At 34.0% G+C, this 19,570-nt stretch overlaps 3 protein-coding genes across 7 annotated transcripts in view; 1 reads left to right on the top strand and 2 right to left on the bottom strand.

Moving 5' to 3' along the window:
- LOC106678595 (multiple inositol polyphosphate phosphatase 1) overlaps window positions 1-1,553 on the top strand; it is a 9,612-nt gene extending 8,059 nt beyond the window's left edge. Inside the window, exon 9 of the mRNA XM_014417187.2 lies at window positions 898-1,553. Coding sequence (XP_014272673.1) covers window positions 898-1,057 — 160 coding nt within the window. The 3' untranslated portion in view covers window positions 1,058-1,553. The remainder of the gene's footprint in view (window positions 1-897) is intronic.
- An 87-nt stretch (window positions 1,554-1,640) lies between these two features.
- On the bottom strand, window positions 1,641-10,271 carry LOC106678591 (uncharacterized). The gene is made up of 2 exons (XM_014417180.3): window positions 10,175-10,271; window positions 1,641-7,602 (listed from the first exon to the last, which is right to left on the bottom strand). Exon 2 carries the CDS (start codon window positions 7,428-7,430, stop codon window positions 1,839-1,841), a length of 5,592 nt encoding a protein of 1,863 aa, XP_014272666.1. The 5' UTR covers window positions 7,431-7,602; window positions 10,175-10,271; the 3' UTR covers window positions 1,641-1,838.
- Window positions 10,272-14,275: 4,004 nt separating this feature from the next.
- LOC106678598 (uncharacterized) overlaps window positions 14,276-19,570 on the bottom strand; it is a 13,258-nt gene continuing 7,963 nt past the window's right edge. For all 5 annotated transcript variants that reach the window (XM_024359308.2, XM_014417191.2, XM_067053001.1 and 2 more), the window contains exon 5: window positions 14,276-14,596. In XM_024359308.2, the coding sequence (XP_024215076.1) occupies window positions 14,305-14,596 (292 nt within the window). In that variant the 3' untranslated portion in view covers window positions 14,276-14,304. The remainder of the gene's footprint in view (window positions 14,597-19,570) is intronic.

The raw sequence follows: 19,570 nt of genomic DNA, 5'->3' as shown, positions 1-19,570 counted from the left end.
ATAGTGTCTTTAACAAAAGAAACAATTAACTCTTTAATATTATATTGATTAGAAACCAAAAGAAAAACTCGAGATTTGATCAAATAAAAAAGTCACTCATAGTAGGTGTCAGCATGAAGGGATTTCGATATGCTCATATTGAACAAAATAGACTTCTCCAAAATATCTTCCAAGATATCCACCACCATCCAGATGGTGACGGTCTGGTAGAAAAGGGATGGATGAGGATCACTACTGAAGTGGTACCCCAAAATCTGAATAAAGCTGTGAGTTGGTGATTGAAAGTGATAGATACTCAGGCAGCTCCGATGCTTTGTAATACTGGTAGAAGGCAGCCTGTGTCCAGGCCTTAATCCTATTGCACTTATAAACACGTGAAGCCCAAGTGCACCATAACAATCTCTTAAATGTCTTTGATTTATGTAACGAGTTTTAAATTTTAATCACAAAATGCAAGACAATTTAAATTTAAAATCAATAAAAATAAACTTTTTTTGGGGGGCACAACAGACCATGGATGCCTAAGTCCTCACACGATGTATTTACCAATATTAAGAAGTAGTATTCCCAGTATTAGGAAATACATCGCGCGTTTCTTGGCGTAATTTTTTTGCAGGGTGGGTTCGTCACTTTCACGCCTATTTTTTGTGATAGCCACCCATTGGCTAATGGGCCTCACAAATGCCCGGGGTGAGGTTGTCAGTGAGTTTTGCATTAATTTGTGCTTTAAGCCTGGGTGGGCCCGGGATAATAAACTTTTAGTTAACAAAAATAAAAACAATTGGAAAGTAAATAATAAAAAAATTAAATTAAAAATAAATGAAACTTTAACAATAGAGTTTATAAAATAATTAAATATATTATTATTGAATGTGCTATTTATACGATGTTTCATAGGTGTGAGGATGGTGAAAAGTTATTGACTCTACATCAGGAACGGCCAGTTATCCTGAGTGGATGTCCAAAGGAAGAGCTCTGTCCATTTCCGGCTACTCGTAAAATCATGCCAGCGTCTGCAGATTATCAATGTGACTTTACTCGAATCTGTTCCCTGTAATGGCTTGATCTTTCACTTAACATTAAATTGGTTGGTAGCTTAAGATAAATGAACAATTTATTTTAAAAGCATTAATATTGATCGTAAAAATCAAGTATTTAACAAAGGCTTTAACAATTCGTACTACATAAAATAGATTCATTTTACTTACAAAATTAAAGAATCTATATTTTTGCTTTTATAAAATAGTTTTGTAATTTACAAATAAATCACTGATGAACTGACACTTATTTTCTATTTCTTCTTGGCATATTTTAAACTATGGTAGCTTATTTGGCAATGAAAAAGTTATAAACTGAATAGTAAAACTTTGAATTTCGAATCAAAAGGAGTCTTGAATCACAAATCATTTTTTAATGTTATTTTGTGATCAATGACGTAGATAGTTTATTATTTATTTGGATAGCATTGTATAGTTATTAATAAAGTTAATTATTTTCATATTTAAAATTTAATCTTTATTATTGAATATTAATAAAATTGTTTTAAGATTTAACTCTTAATTTATGCTTTATAATACCTGTTTAAAAAAAATATCTATAGTTTTTCTCTTCATGTATAGGCTTATAATGATTACTAATACTTTATAAAAATGTTTTATTTATCATGTTAAATTACAAATACAGAGATTTTACAAATATTTTGTTTAATCTAAAATATAATACTGTAGGTTGGATCACTCTGTAATGATGAATTTTTTGCCATCCATGATGAGTCCTAATTGAATTTTTTAAAAATGCATTAAATTAGATTGTTTCCAAATTATTTTTGGAACATGTTTTCAATTTTTATTGTATTTGTTAAAATAATAATTGTAAGCAAGAGACGATGCAAAATCGCTATGCCTCTCATTATGCTTTAATTTGTAGTATTTATTAGAGCATGAAATTTCATTGAGACGCATTCTATTATGTTTTGTTCCTATATATTTCTTTAAAAAAAAGTCCCAAAACACCAAATTGCTTTGAAAACTCATCTGGATTTCATCTGCCATCATACTTGTTTCACTTGTACTTTCTGACAATAATTTCCATGGTGGATTATGTGTATATGAGTATGTGTCATATAAGGTGTATAATTCAAACCATGAATTTATGTAAATTAGTGGATTTAAATATCTAAATGATTCAAAACCCCTACTAACGAATTTGAATATAGTATTGACAAATGATTCTCTAAAAATAGTGGAGCCTCCATTAGTCACAAACGACTCACCACTTTTTTCTGTTGAATAATAAATATTCTTCAGTTGACGTCGTTCCCTCTTGTTATCAAGATTATTTAAATGGTTAATGAGTCGATTTTTTTGGTCCTTTAATGTATTATTTAAATATGTTTTTTCGACAGTTTCGATGTCAGACAAAATTTCATTTACAGTGTAATAATTCTTCATATTATCTACACATACACTTTTGTTGATTTCTTCGTCTACATATTGTCCACTTCCTTGCAATTCCAAGTTGATTTCGTGTCCTCTGAATTCTTTTAGCTCATTAAATGAACTACTAATATTGTGTAACTTGATGCTCCACATTGTATAAGGGCTCAGCATGAAGTCGTTTTTAATTTTATCATACACATCATTCTTTTTGATTGGTACCCCGTCAATCATTTTCAAAGAAAATATGAAGTGTACCTTATCACGTTTTATAATATAAATCCTATCACCACACCGATAATTTGAATTTCCCAGGTGAGTCAGGTTTAGTTCAAAGTCCTCTAGTTTTTTATCTAGGTTGCCTTGTATATTTTTATCTAATGCTTTGAATTTAAGGCCAATCACATTGAATTTTACAGCATTCATATTACGAATTTTCGTTATATCAGCTTCTAGAAATATCTCTTTTCCAGCTAATAATTTGTAGATCGCATTTTTGTGTTTGTTGTAGGACCATATAAAAAAGGGAGATTTACCATTGTCACTGTTAAACAATATACCTGAGTTTATATGTTTGTCAAAACTGCCAATCGATAGATTCGACTCTAAAATTCTATTTTTCAAGTTTACTAAATTTTTCACAGCACATGAAACTAAATTGTCTACATTGCGTTCTGGTTGTAGTTCTGTTGGCAAATTAAATTCTGAAAGATAGAAATGTGCAAATGGAAAGATATATTGTTTAAACATACTTATGGCTTTTTGATATTGAAACAATACGAGGTTAGATTCTACCATAGTATCTAGTTTGTTTATAGCATTGTTTACTTCGGCATCATTTGTTTCAACTTCAAGTGATTTTTTTGAAGCAATGAATTGTCGATAAGCATCTAATAATTGACTCTCACTCTGGTAATTTTCTATGGTTTTATATATATCAATTACAGCCATCATCCCCTCTTGCATTTTTTTTATACAGCTCATTATTTTTTCCTCAACGCTAAATCCTTTTGTCATTTTGTAGATTAAAGTGAAAAAATCATTAATAGTATTTTGAATTTTCCATTTACTCACTTCGATCGGATAATGTGATTTCTCCTTCATTGCTTTTAACATCTCTTGTAATTTAGATTTTAAATCTTGAAACTTTGGAATTATGATTTTGTAAATAGCTTTATGATATAGCGTTATTTCTCTTAATGTTAAATCTGCTAGTGATATTGCATTTCCTAATATTTCTATTTGGTTATCTTCCTTAAAAGATTCCAGCAGATCTGGATCTATTATTAAGAAATTTTGAATTCTATTCAATGTTTTAAGTATTCTTTTGGTACCTGTCATAGTATTGTTATCCGTCTTCAGTTTTTCTATTTCAGACTTTAACATTTCACTTACTTTTTCCTTAAATGTTTCTATTTCTTCCGGATTTTCATCGTCTTTCATATTTTTTTGAAGCGTATCCACTGCATATTTGGTTTCTTCTTGAGCATCCTTTAAAGTTTTTGAAGGATATTCATTTTGCAAACTAATCAACTCCTGATTCACATTACCTAATTGCTTGAACAAAAGTTGATTTCTTTCTCGCATCATATTAGAAAGTGTATTCATACCCTCTGGCATTTTTGGCACTACAACATCTGAAAAATTTACATTTTCTGAAAGAGAAGACTTTGAAATTGAAATACCTTGTTCTATAACAACTATTGCTGTAATTCCTATGCCACTGAGAGATAATATAAAATAACTTGAAATTTGTAACGCATCCATTAATTTCCTTTTTGCTAATATTTGCTCCACTTCTTTTTGTTTGTAACCTAGTTGATCTTTTTCTCTTGTGACTTTAATTTCCAGATCATTTATTTCTTTTACCAGGACAGTTCGTATATTGCTCATTATCTCTTGAAAAATATCTTCAATATCAGGATTGATCTGTTTTGCTATAAATTGATTAAAATCGTTTGTTTTATTTTCTAATAATTCTTTGTAATTGTTAAAAAAATCATCAATTTTGACTTGATGCTTTAATTCTTTTAAATCATTTATACGTTTTTCTATCAAAGCTAAATATTCCTTTATATCTACAACTAGTTTGGAATCAAAGCTATTATTGATACTAGACAACTTGCTCAAAATAGTAGCATGGAGATACCATAAAACCATTTTGTAGTGAGCTGAATTTCCTTCCAAGTTGAGCTTCTTAACATAATTTGAGATCCTGTTTAACAAAGAGTGGTAAAAAGGTAATAAAGATATTTCTTCATGTAAGATATAGTATTGGGATTCTAAACCTTGCAACTCATCAGTTAGGCTTAACACATCGTAACAGTTTGTTACTTGCTCATTGTTCTCTAATTTGTTGAAAAAATCCATTAAAAATGTACTATTTAAACTATGCTTCAGATTAGATCTTAGATAATTTTTAAACTTATTTATTGAAAGGGGATATTGTTTTTCAAATGTGATTGTTTCCGGTGAATTGATGCTGTTAATAGTAATTTTGGCTGGTAACCCTGATTTTCCCGGAGATGATACACCACCATATGGTACTATTGCTGTTCTTTTGCAGTTATTTCCATTGTTCAAACTTCTTTGACTGCAACTCACTTTAATTAATTCACTATTTTTGCCTCCCTTTCCTCCTTCTCCCGGTTTTCCATTTTCCCCATCTTTTCCCTTTCCATCCTTTGTTTTTATATTAGAATTTCCATTGAGCCCTATAATAGTTATTCTGCCTCCATTACCTCCTGATCCTCCAGCTCCAGCGTTGCCACCGTTTCCTCCAGGTGTTGCGTTTCTGCCATAAATGATATAGTCAACATCTGTAGAGAACGCGAAGATAGCACCAGGACTTGATCCCATGTTATGTTTTGGAGAACTCATTTCAATACTAAATGATTTATTGTTCCATACCTGGAAACAATTAGTAAAGTAAAATGTTCTTGGGGTTACGCCAGCTGGTCCTATACCATCTTCTCCATTCTTGCCATTTCCTCCATTTCCACCATTCCCACCTCTTCCTCCAACTGCTGAGATCAAAAGATCCTGTTTATCTAACTTTAAAAAATTTTTTCCAATACCAAAGAACGATCCTGCTGGCCCTCCTGATCTCCCGGGTTGCCCATCTAGACCGTTTTTATCAGGATCGGTTTGATTCATGAGTTCAAAATTAACAGTCGAAATATTTTGACCTGGTGCCCCGTCTAGTATAATCTTAGAATCATTTATAATATCCCATGTTGGAGAAATAATTATCAATCCTATTTTTTTACCTTCTTTATTTAAATTTGCATCAATAAAAATTTTATTTAAAGAGAGTATTTCTATGACTGTTATTTTTTTGTTACAATTTTTGTAAATTTTATCAACATCACTCAATTTTATGTAGTGACCCTGGATAGTTAGAGTATTCCCTGCGCAAGCTGATTTAATTTTATGTCCTAAAGAAAATTTCAACATATTTGTTAATGAATTTATTTTATATTTATTAAGAATAATCTCTCGAACATCAAGTAGTTCTAGTTTGATATTACAGTTGTCAATTATATCCTGGAAAAGAGCTTGTATATCTTTGAATTTTACACTTTCATTTTGTTGATTTATTTTTTCTTCTATTGCAATAATATTGTATTTGCTTATATCCTTTTGAATATTATAGTCTGATAGACGAGAATGGAATTCGTTTAAAAAATTATACCACTTATTTGATTCATGAAGGTATTTAGTAGCATTATACAACCCTTTTTCCAAATATGACCATCCGTTATTTCGTTTCGACTGAGCACTGAAAAGGTATAGAAAATGTAAGTAATCTTCATGGCTGTGAATCAAAAACAATGATTTTAAAACAACATTGATTTTTAATTTGTTAAATATTTGAATTAATTCCTCAATGAATTCTTGAGATGTCATAGTATCATACTTTCTTTGATTCTGTGAGAACAATTGACATGCTTCATTAAATAATGTTGTTACTTTGGCCAATTGAAGAGAATACAACTGTTCTTCATTTTTGAAATATTCTATTATTTGTTTTTCTATTTGGGCAAGTTCCAAAATAATATCGTAATATACCTCATCAACCCACCTGCTGATATTATTTTTAGTACTATCAGACACAGTAAAACCAAAATCATCATTATTAACTTTAGTATATTGAATGTTCTCTTTTAACATTTTGTTCAAATAATCTCTTTCACTTTTATATGATTGCATTGTACTCAATTTACCAGGAGCTTTAGGCCTTTTAAAAATACCAATTCTCCGAAAATAGCCCTCAGTGCTTGTGAGTATAACATCAATAAATTCTATCGCTTGTGTACAAAAGTTTTCACCGAATGAAGGAAACGAATTCTGTTGGAGATCTGTTTTAACATTATTGATAAAATTTGCCACACTGGAAATAATTTCGTCATCTGTTTCAGCTAACTGATCTACTTTTGTTACGACAAGCATAATACTGTTTTGAAATTTTCTAATATTTTTAATGAGGTTGGTAGCATGTCGCAGTAACTCGATGAAGCCATTGCGATCGATGCCATCTCTAACTGAAGAGTGGTTCACTGTGAAAACCAATTTTACAGATCTAGCTGAATCAATAATTTTTTTTGTGAAGTAAGTAGATGTTATTTCGTGAGCAGCACTTCTAGTGTCGCTGAAGCCGGGACAGTCGTAATAATTAGTGTCCATTTCGGAATCTTCTATTAGCTCTGGATACAGAGTCTTTGAGATTATTGTTGACCTTCTACTGACTTTTTCTTTCTCATCCACAATAATATAATCAACGCCACTTTTCACTGATGTCAAATGATTCAAATGACCCACGATATATTGTGCCAAAGTACTCTTACCTGAACCTGTATTGCCTAATATCAAAACTATATCTCTATTCACTTTTTCATCTATTGATTTATCCCCCTTTTGAAATAGAGTTATTATATTTTCTTGAGCACTATGCTTCCCATTTTTGGTTGACAAAGAATGTCTTTTCTCACCCATTTTATTTATTTTTTCTTTCAAAAACTTTATCTTCAGTTTCTTCTTCCTTAAGTAGTCCACAGCTAATCCAATTTTAAGATATTCAGTAGGTTAAGGAAGTTGTTTTAGGATGAATCAAATTAAGTTGAAAGTTATCGTTACTTTTTCCTTTCAGCACTGCTCCCATAGTTATCTGTAAAAAATATATATTATTTTTTTTTTTTACATTTCCATTTATTATTTAGTATATTAAGTTTAAAATTACAATAGTTTAAACAAACTATAGTCTAATCTCCATATTTAAAGTAAATAGAAAGAATAGTAGTCCGGTGCAGTGGCCTAGACACCCAGTTAAGCGAATTTCGTTGGTGAAAAATGTTTAATGTTTCAGTTCTTGAAAATGACTCTCAGCAGCCGAAACTTTGAGGTTTGAAATAAAATAAAAACATTTTTACTTGGTGACCTAATTAGCCTTGAAAACTCACTGTGCCACCAGAAACTGAAAAGAAAACAAGTGGATCGTAAACATGAAAGATGTAATAAATATCGATATTTGCAAACCCTGGCCCTGTTTCATAATAAACTACGATTTAGTATAATTGGGTTTGGAGGGGCATCACTGGAAGGATGAGTTTAGAGAGCGATTGGTGGTATATGGTATTTTTTTGGACTGCGTTGGCACTATGATAGTAGCTCACTATCAAGATCCACAAAAACTAGATGGTATAAAACGTTAATTCGACCAGTGCTACTCTACGCCTCGGAAACTTGAGCACTTTCGAAGGCCGATGAAAGGGATCTCCAAACGTTTGAAAGAATGATACTCAGACGCATCTACGTCCCAGTAAAGTATGGTTCAGCGTGGAGATGACGCACGAATAGGGAAGTCTACTTGTTAATTGGTGAGCCTGATATTGGAAAAATTGTGAGAATTGGTAGGCTGCGCTGGGAAGGATGGGGACTGATGAGATCCCAAAGCTTCGCTGAGTGGATGGTCTTAAAGAGGATTCAAAGACCTGAGGAGTGAGGAATTGGAAAGCAGCTGCACTTAACAGATCAAACTGGTGGGAGCTGCTTGAGGAGGCCAGGATCCAACAATGGGTTGTCGCGTCGATTGATGATGATGATGATGATGATTGGTGGTAACCTTCGGGTTCGGTTGGCCTTCATTTTTATTATTTTAATATTCTATTGATTCAGCGTAAATACATTGTTTCAAACCTTGTTAATCAACTTAGCTGTTTATTTTTGATTTAACATTGCACCAATATATTTTAATGAGGACATTACATGTCTAGAAAATTAAATTAAAAAGTTTCTGACAAATATTTTAGAAAGAAGTTTGAATTTATAAGTTACAATATCACTATTTACATGAATTTTTGTCATTTACAACCTTCATTGTTGATATTTACGTTCCCTTTTCAATTCCCTTATCTTTATTGTTTTCATTGTTTCAATAAAAAAAAATTCAATTTTTTCTATCACACATAAAATTAAATTTGATTTAAAACAATAAAAAATCTATAAACATTTCAAATATAGTAAAAACATATTTATACACACATAAAACCCAACATGGTCGTCCCCATTTAAAATCTATTAATATTTTTAAAAAACCATGCATACAAAGATTAAAATAACATAAATAAGTATATTTTGCTAAAAATGAAATTGTTATGAGTATATAATAATAATAATAAAAAAGGCCTAACGAACCCGAAGGTTCGATGCCGATACCACCAAACGCTCTCTGCATACATCCTTCCAGTGATGCCCCTCCAAACCCAATTCCACTAAATCAGTTTTAACGCAATCCTCCTATCTACGCTTCGGTCTACCCCTCGGACGTTTACCCATTGGTTCAGTGTTTATTAACATTCTATAGATCCGCTCGTTACTAAGCCTTACAACCTTACACACCCATCTTATACGCCGCAATGTTATAACTTGAATTATATTTACCGGGTGTAGGTCCCTTAATTCAGCGTTGTGTACTCTTCTTAATTGTTCTGTTAATTCATCTTTTTTCGGTCCGAATATTTTTCGTAATACTTTATTTTCGAAAACCTTAAGACGCTGTTCATCCCTAGTGTAAGAGGCCACGTCTCACATCCATAGAGAATATTGGAAAGGATAATAGTTTTGTAAATTCCAATTTTTAAGTTTTTCGATAGACGGCGCGAGCTAAGCAGTTTCGAAATTGAAAAATAACAGTCATTTCTCGCCTTCAACCTAGCTTTAATCTCCTCATCAATTTCGTTTTTTCTAGTTACCGTAGAACCTAAATACTTAAACCTATCTACCTGTTGAAACGTATATCCTCCCATAACAATATCACCGAAATTGCTCGCGTTTCTACTGCTAATATAAGTATATAAATTTATAAAATTCTTTAATTCTTCTAATGTATCATCTCACTACTGACTTAAACCATTTTACGGCCCAGTAAATACAGAAACTATCTGTGTTCTTTTTTTTTAATTATAACTATTACTTTTTAGTAGAAAATAAACATTATAAAGCTTACAGTTTCATTTATATTGACTACAATGGAACTTAATTCTTTTTTTTTGTTATATTTATATTTCAAAAATGACCATTGTGATCAAATCGATTATCCACGAATTGTTTTATAACTGAGTTAAGAAAATGTATTCTAATTTTACTTAAAATGGGATGGTACTAAATATATATATATTTTTTTAGTTGATTTCATATGAAGAACGAAAAAACTGATTTATTAAAAATATATGAGTACTTACGTATGTCAAAATTACATAGGACGTAATTAATGTACGTAATTTGGTCTTCTGTTCATGCAAAGATAATGCGATAAACTAATTGCAAAAAGTAATAAATATCTTATCTCTCTTCTATAAATAATGGCCTGAGTGAAAAGAAATTAATTGATATCAATTCCGATACAAATATGGCCTCGCCTTCCCATATTTGATTCTAATAATATGTATTCCTCTCGTATCCAATCTTTACAATCCAAAATCCTTTGTAAAATCCTGAATGCTCCTTATTTTGTTACTAATAAAACCATCCATAAAGACCTAAATGTTCCTTATTATGTAACCGATCTAGCCCGAACCCGATATTATTCCTTCCATAATAAACTCCCTAAGCACCCAAACCCACTGGTTTCTAACCTTGCTTCCTCTTCCATTCCTGGTAATCCTCCGAGGCGCCTGAAAAGAAGATGGCCTCGTGACCTTATATTGTAAACTGTTTTTAGAGTTCTACTACTGGTTAGTTTCTCTACATCCTGTATCATATCATTATGTCATTATGATAAAATTTTCTTGTTATATTTTTTATACAGTTGTAAATATTAATAAATAAATTTTTAAAAAATAATAATATGTGGAATCTTGTTTCTTTTCTCGCTTTATAGCATGCCTTGGGTCGTAGTAATATTATCTACAATCTCGTAATTTTATTTATATTGACTACAATAGAACTTGTTTTATATATTTTATATTATCGAATAAATGTTTATATTTCAAGAAATTAATTTCGAGTATGCTAAAACTTAACCTCTGGAACAATAATTGACAGGCTGGTACAGGTGATGACTTGGACCTCCCAGGCGTTGATGGAGGCATTTCTGAAGTTAGCAGAAGCGATGAAATTACAAGATGTCATGAAATAAAATAATACGGTGAATTTAAAAATATACAATTAAACAACCATAGTTAACAGAATATATAAAATAATGATAAAACAAATGAAATGAAACCACTTGTCATATAAAACATAAGATGACTTCTGATAGTAAATAAAAAGAAAAAAAATGATAAAATATCAAACACAATTAAACTAAAAAGTAATAAATGAAAATATATAATTTCTGTTAGTGTAGATTTTTACAATTATAAACGAAGATCTAAGACATAAAATACAGAAAATATATAAAGCTTTTTTGAAACTTTCAATTGTTATTCTTCCGGAATTGGGTGGACAGAAGGTAGTCGAAGAAGATACGGGATATGAAGATTGGAAGGGTGTTAGAACTACGAATAAAGGAGGGAATAGAATTCCATATGGAAGAGGAACGGATGAGGAAAGATCTACCAAAGGCTGCGGTTCGATGGGCAGTTGCATATAAGTCTGAGGGCCGTGAGTAGGTATTGCGGGAATGCACTGAGGACTTAAATTGAAGGATATTTAAGATGTACAATGGACGGCGGGATTGGATAACTTGATAGAGAAAGGAAGCAAGGAAATATTTACGATGGAAGGAGGAGTAAAGCCTCTTCAACTCTTCATAAAATCGGGTGCCACAGGCGTTCCTGGGGACCCCAATGATGAATCGTACAAAGCAGTTATTTAACCGTTTTAATTTTGCTTCGAGATCCCCAGAGACACCCCCGTAAACCACACAGCAATAGTCAAAGTGGGGGAATATTAAGGAAGTAGGTGACGAAGATAATTTAAACGCTTCAGGGTGGAAAAGGTACGACGGGAAATATTGGAGACGTGGTTTTTCCAGTAGACAGTTTGGTCTATAGTGACACCAAGGTTTTTAACGCATAGATGGAATTGTATTGGATTGTTGTTTTGGAATAAGGTTGAAATAAGAGGAATAGTTTTCAGGAGGTGATTGGATTCTATTACGATTGCCTTAGTCTTCTCTGCATTCAACTTAAGCTTGTTTTTTTGTGCCCACTGGCTAATTCTATTCAAGTATTCTTGGATCTTCTCCGTAACAACTAATAGGTCAGAAGGTGGGAAGGTAATTTTGGAAATCATCTACGTACAAATGGTATTGAGAATGTTGGATAAGGATGGAAAGGTCATTGATGCAGATAGGGAAAAGGGTAGGGGATAGCGATGAACCCTGAGGGACGGACGCCACATGTGAGGGATCGAGTCATTGATGGAGGTTTATCAGGAACCACTACGTACTAGGAACGATCGGATAGGAAGGGTTGAAACCAGCGCAAAGCACTGTTGGATAGAGGAAGATTTTGTAGGTTGGTAAGAAGGATGTTGTGGTCAACCGTATCAAATGCTTTGGAGAAATCCAGAAGTTAGGTTTTGGTGTTGCATGGCAGTTAGGAGGTCGTAGGTTATTTTAAGCAGAGCGGATTAAATTTAGCGGATTAAGCGGAGTTAAATGGCCAGGTCGAAAGCCGGACTGGAGGTGATTGAAGAGGGAACGTTCTTTCTGGGAAGTTTGAGAGTTGGTTTAGAACAAGGCGTTCTTGCTGTTTTGAAAGGTTAGAGAGTAGAGAAATTGGGCGGAAGTCGTTAGGTGAAGAAGGATTGGGGATTTTTTAAATGATCGAACTAAAGCGGTTTTCCAATGAGAAGGAAATGTGGAATTTTGCAAGGAAAAATTGTATATATGATAGAGGTCGGGAATAAGGACTTAATCAGGATTTAATCAATTTAACAGGAATGTTGTCCGGTCCATGATCGTTGGCATGGATTCTTAGAATGGTGGATGGTAGTTCTTCGTTAGATATGTGGGAAAAAAGAAGTTTTTATTAGGTGTTATTTGGAATTTGAGGAAAGGTTGATGGGTCAGTAGCATGGCATGTGAAATGGTTGTTGAGATTGTCAGGTGTTGTTGGAAGAGAGCTGAGAATATTGGATTCTGTTGAGGATAAATTGCTGAGTATTTTCCACTTGGATTTGGGACCAGTTTCATTGGAGAGTGCGTAATGAATGTGAAGGGGTTTATCACGTCGAACTGCTAATTGGGTTGCATTGCGGAGAAGTTATTATACACATTTTAATTATAATCTGTCGACGGGTCGAACGAAATTTATGTCTAGCTGCTTCTCTTTGTTTTATCATTTCATTTGTTTCCGAAGTAAGCCAAGATGCAGTTGGACGACTTAAGGTTCGGGTTTTGAGAGGAGCATGGATGTCTAATATAGATTGCAGATGTGAAGTTAGAGTTTTGGTATAGTGGCTGCTGTTGGCGGGGAGGTGAAGATGGATCCATTTACGTTTGAATGTGTTGAACAGCTCACCTATTTAGGCTCAGTAGTCAGCAATAACAGGATCACCCTGGAAACAATCCAGCGTCTTATGAACGCCAACAGTATTTTGGACTCAAGAAGCACTAGAGGAGTCGAACTGTCACTCGCCGCACCAATTGCCAGCTCTACAAGACACTAGTCCTCACTTACGGATCGGAAGCCTGAACCCTGACAAATGCTGAAGAAAAGGAGATCTTGAACTTCGAAATAAAAATTATGCGCCGAATATTTGGCTGTGTCAAGGTTGGCGAGAATTGAAGGAGGCGAACCAACAGGGAGGTCTACGATCTGTTCGGTGAGGGAGATGTGATGCGGCCCATAAGGCTGGTGAGGCTGCGCTGGGCTGGCCATGTCGTCAGAATCGGTTGAGATCACGAGGACGTTGCTGGACTGTAGGCCGCATCGAACCAGAGGAAAAGGCAGGCCAAGGCTGAGACGGAGGATACCGTCAGTAGGGATTCCAGAGAACTTCTGAGCATCCGCAACTGGAGACCGGCAGCACAAGACCGAGCTACATGGCGAAGGCTCATTGAGGAGGCCAAGGTCCAAAATGGGCTGTAGCGCCACGGATAGATAGATGGCAAAACTAAGGAGTTGTAAAAGTAAGAACTTTTTTCAAACGTACTATTTAAAGCTGTTATTAGAGGGGAGGTTCCACGGTGACGGCTGTTGTAGCAACTAACACCATGAAAACTGACGTTTGCTGCCGTACTATTATGCTGGATCTAAACGTTTGCAACTTGCCGCAAATCCAAGACTTGTACAAATGGAGTCAGATCTTACACAACCACTTCGACAAATGGATATTGATTGAATACATGCTAAAAGGGATATTAACGGTTAATACATGAAGAATTACAAAGATAATGTCATTTCAGTTTTATTTATGGCGGTTAGCACAATCTTGGAATGACTGCAATAGCTGCCTGGCAGATTGGGCACAGCTTGGGGAGCCTCTTCCCCCCGAAGATGGACCTGCTGGTGGCGATGTGATAGGCGCAGTCGTGGCAGAGGCACCTGTGCCCACAGGGAATGACCACCCTCGTCGCCGCGTTCTCGAAGCAGACGCAGCAGCCCGGCTCTCCGTCCTTTGCCTTTTGCGGCTCCTCGGGCCTCTCGTCCCTCGTCATGCTGAAGAATAGGTCCTTCTCCTGCTGAGCCACTTCTTTAGCCGTCAATTGGTACCTGCCATAACAAACAACATAAATACTTATTGTCATTTAGCCGTCAATTGTTACCTGCTATAACAAATTATAGTGATTTACAAATTCTCTAATTATAGTTAGTACGAGTATCATTTCCTAGCTTTGGAGGCATAATGTTGTAGCGACACCGCTGCATACTGGTCTATGCTGTAACTACTATAGCCACCAAAACCGCTATAGTCCGGCATGCCGCAACTTACCAACTAACATGGAAACAATTACTATCATCAGTCAAACGCCGTATATTATTCTTTGTATATACTTTAATTTCATACATGTAGCAACTATATAAGGTATTGTATTCATAAATGTATCATTTGAATTAATAAAGATTATAATAGAATTTTCTGAACTAATGAAAGCTAACGTCTTACACTTAGGATCTCTCGATAGCGTTTAATGGCACAGAGAGTTGGAAATTGGAAGACCTTAGAACGGATTTCTACTTCACGGAATTCTTCGCCTTCGGAGGCAGAGAATAACAACATACATAGTGGATCAGTACATTCTTGTGCTATTTTCAGAAAGGTATATTTGTCATTTGTTTCACTCTAACATTTCTGGATCTCTCCTCCCTGGACCTTATCTCCTATTGTAAGGACCTGCGGCTCGTATCCAGTCAGTACATACATCCCCCTCGTACCCTACCGAGTGAAGTTTTCAACCTTCTTTTTTTTTTTTTTTTGATTTATTTTATACTAGATCTGCCTGATGGGCCTTACATGGCCTTGTACGGTTGATTTAACCGTTACATTATATAACAGTTGATTATAATCAATATAACCACCCCTATAGGGGGGGGAGTATAGTCTCGTACAAAAGACACCCCAACTATACACCGTTATAATTAAAATTTAAAAAAATAAAGATAAAATAAACAGAAAAGAATAATGCTTCTTAATAAAAGAGAAAAGTAAAATTAATAACAAAAAATAATGATATTTGTACACTTATCTATATATACTTGCACACTACCCAAAAATTGCCCACTAATAGTAAAAAGAAACAAAATAATTTGAAAAAGGGACGAGGGAAGAAAAAAATAAATAATAATAATATGTAAAATAAAGGTAGTGTGATTAATGAAATAATAAGTATAGAATTTATAACAGAATGTCCTGCAGCAGCTTGGGCTTCAGTCTTCGGGTTGAGGTTGGGTTTCCCAGGTTTTAGGTCAGTGCTCCTTTAACTGTCGGCAACTGGGAGTGGAACTTCATGAACCGTTTTTTGATGTAATCCTCTATTGACTCCATATGTAATTCCCGATGCAATTGGCTATTTCTTATGAACCAAGGAGCATTTATTTTGAAAAGACTGTATTTTTTTCCTTTTCGTAAAGGATGCCGCTCCCCAGAATTGTTTTAAATATCCGAACCATTCGCATTAAATTCGAACCGGCGCCGCTACAGTTCCCAGGTTGCAAAGACCTACTCATCGACTCCCTGAAAGCTACATACGATCCTGGAGTCAGACTATCTAAAGACCACCTCGACAAGGTAATTATAAATTTTTCTTAAAAATCAGTTTTGTTGCGCCTATTACACAACTTTCACTTGCCACCCTACTTAAGAGTTGAAAATAATCCTTACTCGTTTCATAACAAATATTTACAACTCCAATTTCTTAGTTTTTAAATTACTTTTAATATTATTTCTCTTCCAAAAATTTATAATTTTCTTTTTGCAAAAGTACGGCAAAATATATATAGACTTTAAAGACCTGTAACAGTGAGCGAGCACGGAGTACCGCTATAACCCGCCAGGGGCCAGCACTACAAGCGTCTAAGAACCTGTATAATTGTATATAAGTGTATCATTATAAAAATACGATCTCTTGTATAAATGTATATATGTTAATATGTAATATGTAAGAATGTTAATTATAAAATAAAAAGAGATTGAGCAAAAAGATTCTACGGAACTATCTCAAGTAGAGTTAAAAGAGTGAATCCTCAGTGATAACCGATCACATGAGGCCTTCAATTGCCACCAGGATTGATCCATCAGATCAAGCCTTCACCGGGTCTAGTCATAGCACTGATGGCTTACACTCTACTTGAGATAGAGAAGTTTATTGCTAATCTATTCTCGTAAGAGTTGGTTTTTGTTATGCTTACCTTAGACTATGGCCTATCTCCTCTCCCTTACTCCAGCAATCTTAGTCCGTCCGCTTCATCTCGGCAACTAAGATTGTAACCTAATCCTAAACGGTTACACTGGTCCGTCCGCTTCATCTCGGCAACCAGTGTAATTTCCCGGCTCTAGTCCGTCCGCTTCATCTCGGCAACTAGTAAGCTGGCTCTTATCATGACAGTTCTAGTCCGTCCGCTTCATCTCGGCAACTAGAACTGTTACTCTGCCTCAAACTCTCTCACCTAGACCTCCTCTACCTAGTCAGTGTCCAGGGCTCATCCCCTGGCACGGCCTTCCCTTCTAACCTAATATTAAATACGCCTTGTCGTGGGCCTTATATATAGTGATATAGGACCGTCGCCCCCGGGGGTCTTAGTGGGGCTGGTCCGGCCGGGAAGGATTGCCTTTTGTGTGTGTCAAATATCGTCAGAGCCATGTTTTAGAAAATGCTAAAAAATTGTCAAATTAATTGTATGATCAAGTGGCACTTTCAGTTGGTCAATTTTAACGAATATGAGGAGAAGATGGTTGGGGGTGCGGTCAGTGAAAAACAAAAATAAGTTCTATTAACCTATTTTTAATGTGCCAACGTTTCGGGTAGAGTTTATAGCCTTCTTCAGGGCTAAAAACAGAACAAGATAACAACCACAGTAAGTATAGAAAAATAAGAAAAAGAAAAAAGAAAGTATAAACAGAATAATTTTACACATAAAATGAATAATTTTACAAAATAGAATTAATAAAATGAAGTGATGAGAGAAGCGGGAAATAAAATGTATACATAGGTAATTGAAAAAGTGGGTAAAATAACATAATTAAGGAAATGAAATAAAAATGATGTTATATAACGTAAAGAAGTATGAACATATTAGTTATTATTAATTTAAAAATTGAAATATGAAAAGAAAATGAAAATTGAGAGGAAGGAAATATATGTAACAATAATAGATGATAAAGAGGCAAATTATAATGAACAAAACTTATAACGCGGGTAAGGAAAATGGTTAAAAGTGGAGAAAATAAGGGGTAAGAGTAAAATAAAGAAAGGGGAAGAAAACAAAAAAAAAAAATAAAAACGAACCTGTTTGCTGGAAAATCAAACGCCTAATGGATACTGCGCTAATGACGGCCAAACTCAGAATTAAAAAAGCCGTTACAACAATGACTAAGTGTTTTGTTATAAAGGAAACGTTACGAGAGGGTGAAAATAAAAAATAAAAAGTAGAAAAATTTAATGAATTTAAAAAAAATTTAACGAACATGTTATGTATGAAACATCCCTGCCATACGCCAGCCCTAAATATATATTTTCACCTATGTACGACTTTTCTTTTTTGAGCTAGACTGTTCACAGACACTATTTTGCGGGTGTTGTTTTTTTTTTTTAACTCAAAACGTGTATTTCCGTTGAAAAATTCGATATTTTGCACGATCGCAATATTTCCCCTTAATGTATATTCCATGCATATGAATGTATGCATGTATTTTTCTTTTGCCCCTGAAACTACAAGTTCAATTACAATTCAAAATTGATAAAAATAAAGCGATCAATTTCTTATTTATTTTGAGACGATGCAGTCAAGAGCAATCAATCAAATTTCCCAGACACGTTTCAAACATTATCAACTACGTATCTGCTCAATATAACCGCCGATGTCCTTGAAAAGAACACTGAATTTAAATATGTTGTGAAACATAAATTAAAAAGCAACCAAAGACTGCAATGCCCCATTTGATAGGTTAAACCAGTTAAATCTCATTGTAAATGCCTTAAAAAAGGAATGCATTTATTTTAATGGTAGTCCTATAAATTCGGCCTAAACCCACTTGAAAAACCCATGTAAGTCCGTCCCTCCGTGGTAGCCTTACTTATCTGATTTTTCAAAGAGACAATTACAGCGAGTAAGTTGGTCAAAGTACGGCGTGTCACAATCTCACAAGAGGAGATCATAACACAAAAAAAAAAGACCTGCCCCATTAATACCCCCAAGGAGCGACGGTCCTATAACGGGAAGAGGAGAGTTAAGATAGTTAAATCGAGTAATATTTAAAAATCGATTGAAATTGCAAAACGGCGTGAAGACATGTCGTAAGAAGTTGTTGGGTGGTGTGGGTATTCCCAGGTTCGTGAAAACTCGTGATTTCAATGATCCATAGATAAATGTAAAAAAGGAAATCGATCTTTTTGTTTGACAGCGTGTGCACTTGACATTTTATCTTATTTTTTTTATATCCTTATATGTAGAAAATCAAAGTTTTATTTATTTTTATTACATAAATGAATTTCCTGATTTTTCAATAAATCCTACATCTTCAAAATTCAGATATAACATTAACTTATTAAATGATATTAAATTAAACTCATAGATACAAATGATGTGTTTATTTGTTACTTATATAAGGTCTGTTAAGTCTTTAGTTTCAAAATGTTTGGTGTTGTCTAGGAAAGGTTCTTTGCTATTGATATCCTGGATTTGTCTAATAGAAAAAATGTTATGACCAAAATTAAACATTATTAGCGTATAACTTAAAGTTTATACTTTTTTATTCATATACTTCACATGAGTATAATAGGTAATGGATGAAATTACCTGAAACTAGGAAAAACATTACCTGAATCCACCCAGCCTCATAAAGTGGATACACTTAATTGGACCGTAATCTTGAAAAATCACTTCCTAAGGTTTTTTTTTTGGTTTTTTTAATTATTTATTTAATGTAATTTACAACTACAAAATAATACAATAGGTAAATATGTAGTATGTTTCATATACACTTGAAAATCTTGGGAAGGAACCACCCATTGGTGGTACTTCAAACAT

This window comes from Halyomorpha halys, unplaced genomic scaffold, assembly GCF_000696795.3.
Source record: "Halyomorpha halys isolate HHAL.00 unplaced genomic scaffold, Hhal_1.1 Scaffold147.1, whole genome shotgun sequence".
In the NCBI taxonomy this organism is placed as follows: domain Eukaryota; kingdom Metazoa; phylum Arthropoda; class Insecta; order Hemiptera; family Pentatomidae; genus Halyomorpha; species Halyomorpha halys.
Note: the sequence above shows the minus strand (reverse complement) of the source record. Positions and strands in the feature narration are given on the sequence as shown.

Bases quoted from the DNA above. Each gene is read 5' to 3' on its own strand.
- LOC106678591 (XM_014417180.3), bottom strand. From the start codon at position 7,430: ATGGGTGAGAAAAGACATTCTTTGTCAACCAAAAATGGGAAGCATAGT.